Source organism: Amaranthus tricolor, chromosome 5 (assembly GCF_026212465.1).
Source record: "Amaranthus tricolor cultivar Red isolate AtriRed21 chromosome 5, ASM2621246v1, whole genome shotgun sequence".
In the NCBI taxonomy this organism is placed as follows: Eukaryota; Viridiplantae; Streptophyta; class Magnoliopsida; order Caryophyllales; family Amaranthaceae; genus Amaranthus; species Amaranthus tricolor.
The window spans coordinates 4,393,826-4,403,009 of NC_080051.1; the positions used below are offsets into that span (position 1 = coordinate 4,393,826).

General features: G+C 34.2%; 1 protein-coding gene across 4 annotated transcripts in view; it reads right to left on the reverse strand.

Annotated features, from left to right (window-relative positions):
* The window catches only part of LOC130813245 (5'-3' exoribonuclease 3-like), a 51,922-nt gene extending 43,097 nt beyond the window's left edge, over nucleotides 1–8,825 (reverse strand). For 2 of the 4 annotated variants that reach the window (XM_057679035.1, XM_057679033.1), the window contains exons 1-20: nucleotides 8,476–8,825; nucleotides 8,294–8,399; nucleotides 7,707–7,783; nucleotides 7,427–7,618; nucleotides 7,213–7,332; nucleotides 7,031–7,093; nucleotides 6,764–6,934; nucleotides 6,523–6,693; nucleotides 6,357–6,434; nucleotides 6,094–6,240; nucleotides 5,890–6,000; nucleotides 5,700–5,795; nucleotides 5,514–5,609; nucleotides 5,360–5,430; nucleotides 5,145–5,273; nucleotides 4,960–5,036; nucleotides 4,833–4,873; nucleotides 4,673–4,747; nucleotides 4,533–4,594; nucleotides 4,356–4,415 (exon numbers count right to left, since the gene is read on the reverse strand). In XM_057679035.1, coding sequence (XP_057535018.1) covers nucleotides 4,356–4,415; nucleotides 4,533–4,594; nucleotides 4,673–4,747; nucleotides 4,833–4,873; nucleotides 4,960–5,036; nucleotides 5,145–5,273; nucleotides 5,360–5,430; nucleotides 5,514–5,609; nucleotides 5,700–5,795; nucleotides 5,890–6,000; nucleotides 6,094–6,240; nucleotides 6,357–6,434; nucleotides 6,523–6,693; nucleotides 6,764–6,934; nucleotides 7,031–7,093; nucleotides 7,213–7,332; nucleotides 7,427–7,618; nucleotides 7,707–7,783; nucleotides 8,294–8,399; nucleotides 8,476–8,631 — 2,099 coding nt within the window. In that variant the 5' untranslated portion in view covers nucleotides 8,632–8,825. The remainder of the gene's footprint in view (nucleotides 1–4,355; nucleotides 4,416–4,532; nucleotides 4,595–4,672; nucleotides 4,748–4,832; nucleotides 4,874–4,959; nucleotides 5,037–5,144; nucleotides 5,274–5,359; nucleotides 5,431–5,513; nucleotides 5,610–5,699; nucleotides 5,796–5,889; nucleotides 6,001–6,093; nucleotides 6,241–6,356; nucleotides 6,435–6,522; nucleotides 6,694–6,763; nucleotides 6,935–7,030; nucleotides 7,094–7,212; nucleotides 7,333–7,426; nucleotides 7,619–7,706; nucleotides 7,784–8,293; nucleotides 8,400–8,475) is intronic. The other 2 variants (XM_057679036.1, XM_057679034.1) reach the window with 1 other exon arrangement.
* Nucleotides 8,826–9,184: the final 359 nt, after the last annotated feature.

The window sequence follows — 9,184 nt, forward strand, 5'->3', positions numbered from 1 at the left end:
CATGTAGTTTGACAATTTCCTTGAAGTACAATTCAGCCACTTTTACTGCATCATCTGTTTTATTACAAGCTACAAAATGAGCCATTTTGGAAAATCTATCTACCACCACCATAATGCTATCTCTACCCCTTTGAGTCCGTGGTAGCCCAACAATGAAATCCATGCTAACACTTTCCCAAGGAGAATCTGGAACAGGTAATGGAGTATAAAGCCCCTTTGTGAAATGCCCTTTTGACTTTTGACATGTAGCACATCCCTCCACAACTAAAGTAACATCCCTGATCATCCTTGGCCAATAGAAATGCTCACCAAGAATATCAAGAGTCTTTTGAATGCCAAAATGACCAGCCAATCCACCACTATGAACTTCTCTTACCAACAATTCACGAATGCCACCTTTAGGAACACACAACTTGTTACCTTTAAAAAGATAACCATCTTGATCAACGTAATCTTTCGATGGCTTTGGAAATTCATTAGCAAAATCAGGATCATCTTTGTAATACTCCTTGAGTTGTTCAAAACCCAAAACCTTAGCATCCACCATAGAAAGCAAGTATGCTCTTCGAGATAAAGCATCAGCTACAATATTACTTTTTCCATCTTTATATTTGGAGCTAAAGGTAAATGATTGAAGAAATTCTACCCACTTTGCATGTCTTTTATTAAGTTTTTGTTGCCCATTTATGAATTTTAAAGCTTCATGATCAGAATGAAGAACAAAGGGTTTTGGTCTAAGGTAATGAGACCAATGATCAAGAGCTCTAACGATGGCATAAAATTCACGATCATAAGTAGAGTAATTCAATTTAGCCTCACTTAACTTCTCACTAAAGAAACTTACTGGCTTCTTTTCTTGAATAAGGACAGCCCCTATTCCAACCCCACTTGCATCACACTCTACTTCAAACACGTTGTTAAAATCAGGGAGAACAAGTATAGGTGCATTGCAAAGCATGTATTTGACTTTATCAAAAGCCCTTTGAGCATTTTCAGTCCATTCAAATTCACCCTTTTTTGTTAACTCGGTAATGGGAGCCATAATAGAAGAGAAGTTTCTAATGAACCGCCTATAGAAAGAAGCAAGCCCATGAAAACTCCTTACCTCATGCACATTGGTTGGAGCCAACCAAGACTTAACTGCCTTAACCTTTTCTGGATCTACTTGCACTCCTTCTCTAGTCACAATGTATCCCAAAAATGACACACTAGGGGTCATAAAAAAACACTTCTCAAGCTTTCCATACAACTTTACTTCCCTCAATTTTTCAAACAACCTCTTCAAATGCACCATATGGTCTTCATTGTTTTTACTATACACTAGAATATCATCCAAGTAAACAACAACAAAATTATTAAGAAAAGGACGGAGAACCTCATTCATTAACCTCATGAAAGAACTTGGAGCATTGCAAAGCCCAAATGGCATCACTAACCACTCATATAACCCTTGTTTTGTTTTAAAAGCAGTTTTCCATTCATCCCCTTCCCTTATTCTCATTTGATGATAACCACTCCTTAAATCTATTTTTGAAAAGACTAAGGCTCCACTTAATTCATCAAGCATATCTTGCAACCTAGGCATAGGAAAACGGTATTTGATGGTTATGTTATTTATGGATCTACTATCTACACACATTCTCCAAGTGCCATCTTTCTTAGGCACTAAAAGGGCAGGGACAGCACAAGGACTAAGACTTTCTCTCACGTAGCCCCTTTCAATCAACTCACTCACTTGCCTCTCAAGCTCTTTACTTTCCTCGGGGTTACATCTATAAGCAGCTTTATTTGGCAAAGGTGCTCCAGGAATCAAGTCAATGGCGTGCTCAATGCCTCTTATTGGTGGGAGGCCCTTGGGCAAGTCATTTGGAAATACATCTTTGTACTCTTCTAATAACTCATTTAAGGAAGATGAGTTATCACAAGAAGTACTAATCTGATCTTTGGTCCTTAGAACCAAAGCATAACCACCACCATATTCATCCACTATTTTTTCAAACTCATTACATGTTACAAGATAGTTGCTTTTGTCTTTTTCTTTCTTAGCAACTTTAGGGGGTAAGGGAATTAATTTGACTTTTCTACCATCTTTTTTTGTTACAATATACTCATTACTTTTTCCTCTATGCTCCGAATTGTGATCAAATTGCCATGGTCTTCCAAGCAGCAAGTGACAAGCATCCATGGGAATTACATCGCACCATCTTTCATCTTCAAAGCCTCCAATAGAATAAGAAACCAAAGCTTGCTTCCTCACCCTTATTCCAGTGCTATCATTCAACCAATTCAACTTGTAAGGTTCTTCATGATCTCTAGTAGCTAACTTCAGCTTACTCACAACTTCAGATGATACTACATCAGTTTGTGCACCACTATCAACTATAACATTGCAAGTATTCTCTCCAATTTTGCATCTAGTATGAAACAAATTGTGGCGTTGCTTCAAATCAGCTTGTGGCTCACTAAATAGCACTTTTCGAACCACCATCATATTGTACTCATCTTCTGGTTGTATTTCCTCCTCATAATCATCCTCCAAATCTTCCACTTCATTTGCCACAAAATTATACATTTTTTCCTCTTCATCCATAATAGCACACTGAGTAGATGTTAAAACAGCCTTGCTAGGACATTCACTAGCAATATGTCCTCTTCCATGACATTTAAAACATTTCCTCCTTGTTGCAAGTTCACTAGGCGACACAACAGCCTTTTCTTTTGATTTTTCGCTTATAAAACTAGATGGGAAAGCCTTACTTTGAAAAGTACTCCCTTTTGAGTTGGAAGGAGTAAACTTCGAAGTACCTTTGTAAGGAAACTTAGGCTTTTCCTTCTCTTTCTCTTCCTTGGATTGTGCTTCATATTTCAAAGCCAATTTGCAAACATCACTAAAAGAAGCATAATGAGTAACTTCCACTTTTCTACAAATATTTTTGGACAGCCCTTTAATGAAACGAGCAATTTTAAAGGCTTCCTTCTCTTGCAAATCACAAATCAAACATAGTTTTTCAAACTCTCTAATGTATTCTTCCACACTCATCTCATTTTCTTGTGAAAGATGTGTAAGTTTCAAGTATTGCTCCTGCTCATACTCCTTACTCACCCATTTATCCCTCATCTTTTTTTTAAATTTTTCCCAAGAGTCCATTTTATTTTTTCCTTCTCTTCTTCTATTTGCTTTAACATTTTCGTACCATAAGGCAGCAAGTTTAGTGAGTTTAAGAACAGCAAGCTTAAACTTCTTTTTATCATCATACTCCTTATATTCAAACACGGTTTCAATTTGCCTTAGCCAATCAAGAAATGATTCGCTATCATGACCTCCATCAAATTCTGGAAGATCAATTCTAAGCCCCCTATCTTCATCAAAAGATTTATAATTATTTCCACTACTAGAATCCTCATTTTCAATCTCACCAATTTTTCTTGTAGCTTTTAAAAGTATATCAGCCATAGAATCCATTCTTGTATCTTGCTTTTGTTTTTCAATCTCACGCTCTTCATTTTTTTTCTCCATTCTTTCTAACCTCAAATTGATTGATCTCAATAGCTCAGCGAGGTTTTCTTCAGCCATAGTTTTTTTTTTTTTTTTTTTGTGTTTATTTTGAATGAATTAACACTTTGAAACACTCTTTAAAATACCAAAGCTCTGATACCAAATGATGTAAATGCTAACTCAAGACTTCCTAAATGATTAAGGAAGGAGAAGGACAAAAGAAAAGAAAGAAGAAGTAATTTGGGCAGAATGTATATTTGAATGAAAATAGGACAACCAAAGCACAAGAACAAACTCAATGCAATAGTATTTAGGCTAGAGACAAGACAAACTCAATCTCCCCTAGTTTAATACTCAAGAACACACTCAAAGTATTAAAGAACTCTTGTTAACCTTGGACAAACACAAAGATAGGCAAGAAGAAAACACAAAGGTTGATTCATAAAACAAGTCTGAACTTTCATTCATGAATAGCTCTCTTTAAATAGAGTTACAACAGCAAAAGGAAGCTAAAAAAAGCAAGAGAAATTAAGGTGGGACGTCCAAGCATGGGGAACAAGCATTGGAACTCACAAAACAGCATTAAATAGCCTCCAAAGCATGCATTAGGCTGATTTAAGTTGTTCCCCAAGCATGCAGTAGCTAATTAATCAGATTTAAGTGGTAAAAGACTTTAAAAAAACATAACTAAACTTGGACCTATCAAAGTGACGTCCAACCAATATATAGGTAGCTTTACTTAATCTTCAACCCAAGTTAGACATGTAACAAATTCAGATTTAAAAGGATTAAAACCAAGTACTTCAAGAACTAAAGCAATCGGCTCATGAGATAACGTATTTGATCGTGTTCAACTTACATAATTCCGTCTTCAACTTCTGTATGCTTACGTAAATAATCCCTATACTCTATCTCGGTGCTATAACGCAAAACAAAGGAGAGGCAAATGATCAGAGCTCTGCCAGAATACTTACATGAAGTATTAAGAAAGCCAAATCATCTACGAAAGGAAAATGATAGCATCAGAAATTTGAACCTATTGGAAGCTCCTATAAACAGCTTATCAGTAGATGAAATGTTTCTTTTAGCTTCCCATTCCTGCACCTCATAAACAACTTTGTATTGCACTGAAACTAATGAATCTACAAAAACATGCATTTTAACAAACAACCTTACCTCTACTTTCTGCTCCAACGGTTTGGTTGCACTCAACAGCTTTTCCTGTTCTATAAACGGAAGCTTACAAATTCCCTTTTCCACAAACAAATAGTACCAAAATTATGGTTTAGCCAATTTGGAAATGGACTAATCTTTGAGTAGAAACAAAATTTAATACCTGCCAGAGAAATCTTTTACCATCGACATCAACATCAAAATCTAACATTCATTGATAGAAATGGATCAGAATTTGTTAACATATCTAGCCAATAACATTTACTACTGAACATATCAGGGAATCTCACCAGAAGGATAAAACTCAATGATATCAGAATTGCTGTCTGTCATTAATTCTCTGAAGACTCTTGGAAGAGCATGTGCACTGCAAAAATCATCAACCAGTTTAGGCATATAAGCCACACAGCATATCCCCAGTATCCTAGATCAAAAATAAGAATTCATTCAAGCAAGAATAAGCTAAATAAACAACCTTTTTGGCGGAAGCACAGCCATTAGTTGGTCAAATGGCCTAAAGGGCATATCCTTTTGAAATTCCACTTTAACACCAGCCAAACCCCTCAAATCCGAAGCAAAAGGTCCATAATAGTAAGGATAGTACCTGTTACAAATATTAGTAAGCCTAAGTATAAGAATGACAGACGGTGTAAACAATTTGTTCGAAAAAAAATTGTGTTTTTGCATTACCAATTCCATGATGGTATAGTAGAAAAATAGTACAGAAAGACCCAACATAGTCCTTCTGTGTACTTCTGAACCTGCATGTCAACAAGCCAGATGATAATGTTATATACATAAGCATGATGAATCAAACCTATTCTTACCATTAAATATCACATACAATTTCCTTTCTCATGCTCTCTACTTCCTTGGGATCCTCCACTGCAAACTTCTCTTTATAATATCTCTGCTTCCATCCCACAGAGCCAAGCTTGACCTAAAAAGTTGTGAAATTGTAAGGTTTCAAAAGCTGAATTCAATCAGATCAATACACGAACATTGACTACGGCAAGTCTGCATTTGCTACCTTATCGCATCCCAAATTTCCGTACTTGAACATATCAGATTTATGACGAATGGACAGCTTCAGTTTTTCATTCAGCGCCTTGGTATTTTTTAACATCTATGACATCAATTAAGATAACAAATACTTATTAGATAACACTGATAAAGCAGTACCATTTTTGTCATCGGTAAGCTAGAAACGTCGGACATACTTCCTCAATATCTGAGCTACTTGAGCTATTCTTCTGAGCATTTCCAGTTTCATGATCCTTAGAATCCATTAAACTCAGCTCAAAACCATCATGATCTGCCTCATCTGCTTCCTGAGAAGGAAAGCAAGAAAACAAATAAGTTCTTTGACAGAGTGCTTAGATGGGAAAATTCAGCAAAGTGCTTAAATGGTAAGATTGACGTACTGAAATCAATTCTGACACTATCCTTCTTAGTTTTCGTTCCCTCATTTCAGTTCTTTTCTTGAAGATCGTTTCCTCGAAACATCCAACAGATAGAATGAACTTCTCAACTCTTTTTAGATTAATGTAACCAGCATTATGGTCATTTACCTGTTTCATTGACACGGGAAAGTACAAAATTACAGAACTCAACAAACCAATGAACTATATAGCCAACAGAAAACATAAAAAGTTTTATATTCGAGTCTAGGCAGTTTTACACTTACTCTCTGTGCATCCACCAAATATCCGCCAATACTTTTAAATTTTTTCTTGTAGACATACATGAGCAAGTCTATGGCATTCTGTCATTCAAGGGGAAAAGCAAAGCAATCATTCTTAATTCATAAATAAATAAATAAAATTTCACTTTAAACCTTTACAAGTGCTAACCTCATGTATTTCCAAGGTAGGCATGTGAGGCAAGAAATCATTGCCAACAAAAAAACATATGAAAATGAAGTCGTCAACTATCCTCTCTATATCAAATTCAAACTTATCGGGTGGATCAATTATCTGCATATCGAGCTCCAAATACTCCCTCAAGATCCAAATATGCAAAAACTGGACACCATGTGAGAATGTGAAATGACATTATATTGCAACAAAACACTGTACAGGTATTATTACATACTTGATACTTCTGTGGTGGCAGCGGGGAAGATAGTTCTCTCTCAGCAATATCAAAGTATGGTTTTGGCTTATCTTCTACAGATTTGATCAAGATATTCTCTGCAGCATTCTGAATGTTTGAAACAAGTGTTGATTCAGAAATAGACACCTCTTCTGGCACTTGAAGCACGTCCTATGACAAAAACATGAAGAAAACTGATGATAATCTTTAATAATAAGTCTTTAATCAGCATTACCAGAATCACATCATAAAAAAGAAAGATCATACCTCTCTTAATATGGAAAAATGCAGTTCATGTGTGGCTAATGCTAGCATAATAAGGTCTGCATCCTGAATGATTTAATGCTTGTTCAAGTTAATCAAGTTAAGGAAAATTTTAAAAAAAAAAATGTTGATCATTTAAACAAATAACAATTATTTTGTTAGTCCATAAAATATTTATACTATACCAGGCCATATAGACAATGTCTAGTATTCAGATCATAGCCTGCAATGCTACGTTTGCTACGAATAAATGAAATAATTTTGTGTTCTCCTTCTCCAGGAACAGTAGCATCAGATAGAATAACCTGAGACGATAGAAAATGAATTGAATCATTAGCAAAATAAGTGAGGCTAATCAAGACATTCAACCAAAAGAAAAAGGGATTAATCAATATTAACCTGAAGTTGGGACCAAAGAGGATCATTCTTAAGCTTTTGATGAATATAAAGTATTAAAGCCTTAGACAGCTGATGCATAAATTCAGTTCCAGGAGTGATTACATTAGAATCAGATACTTGAGATTCTAACTTAGGAAGCAATTTTTTGCCCTTCCTTTCAAACTCTTCCCTAAGCCTCTTTTCTTCTTCATCCTACATTAATAATATGAATCATCCTTTTCAGTGTCAAATTCAAACAGTGTGATCATCATAAAAAAAAATAATTAAACCAAGGGCTCACAGCAACTTCATTATCTTTTGCAGTCCTAAAACGCCGAGACCTTTGTTGATTCATCTTAGCCCTTGGTGCAACACCATCTGTATTATATACAAATTACACAAGTTTTCAATACTAACACTTCTGCTTTGAATTTTCTACGCTTTCTATTTTAAGCCATCTACATTCTTACTTCTATATTATCTTATTTTTCCATCAAAAATTAGTAAAATAGGTTTGCTTTATTGCAGCAAAATAAAAAAAATTTAAAAAATAAAAAAAATAAAAAGTGCCAAGGGACTATTATTGCCCTGTAAAAAAGCCACCACTATAACTTGTTAAAATAGGTTTGCTTTATTGAAGCAAAATAAAAATGTTTTTTTTTTTCCCAATTTTTACTGCCATCTAATATGATACTATAATTTTTTTAAAACAATATGAGATGATCAAAAGGAAAACGAGAATGTTCACCTAACTTCACACTAGTTTTTCATTAAGATTTCAACTATTTAATAGATACTGCCAGGGAACTGAAATTAGCTACAAGTTTCCTAATTTAGAAATAAACAGCATAAGGAACGTTAATTAATATAAAATTTTGTTGAGCTTACCAATTGCAAGATAGAGCAACTTCCGGGGCCTTACAATTCTGATTAACCGATCTATGTAGGCATATATATTTTGAAACACTTGATCAAATGTTGTTGGAGGAGATATCTGCCAAAAAAAATTAATGAAAGAATTATAAAAAATGAAAATCCAAAAAGTAGGGGAAGAAAGGAAAAGAACTAACAGTATTATGATCAGGATGAAAACAAGGATGGATGATATTATTCATGTCCAGATATAAATTGTCAAACTCCAAAGGGTGAACACAATTAAGATGATCATTTACAACAATTTTGGGATATTTATCAACCAGCCATCTGTAAAAAGCAGGAACCCCCATTTCTTTTCTGGGCTGCTACTTCTATATCTCTAACTCAAACTCTTTACACTCAACTCAACTCAACTTAGTAGGAGTATTAGTAACTCTTTACATTTTTCTTCCTTTTGATTGATTGACTCTTTAAAATTGAAATGACAATGGAAACTTGGAAAGGCAAACCAAGAGACGGTTAACTTAAAAGTTAAACCAAAGATAGTTTCAATTTAGTCCTAACATTGGTTATATTTCTACAAATATTCCCTCCGTCTCTATTTGTTCTTTCCGTTTATTTTGCGTACAATTTTTTTTAAGTATATTTTAAACTTTAATATCTCTAAATATACAAAATAAACAATTATAAAAAATACATGATAAAAAAGTATATATTAAGACGAATTTAATAAGATCCCACATGGATATATTTTATCCTCTAAATATATATCAAAAATATTAATCAAATTTCTCTCTCCTTAAGATAGAATATTTCAAATAAGAAAAAATATTAGAGAACAGAGGTAACCTATCTCTTTTAAGTTATAATTAATTTTTAATTTTTTATTATCTAAGTTAAAAT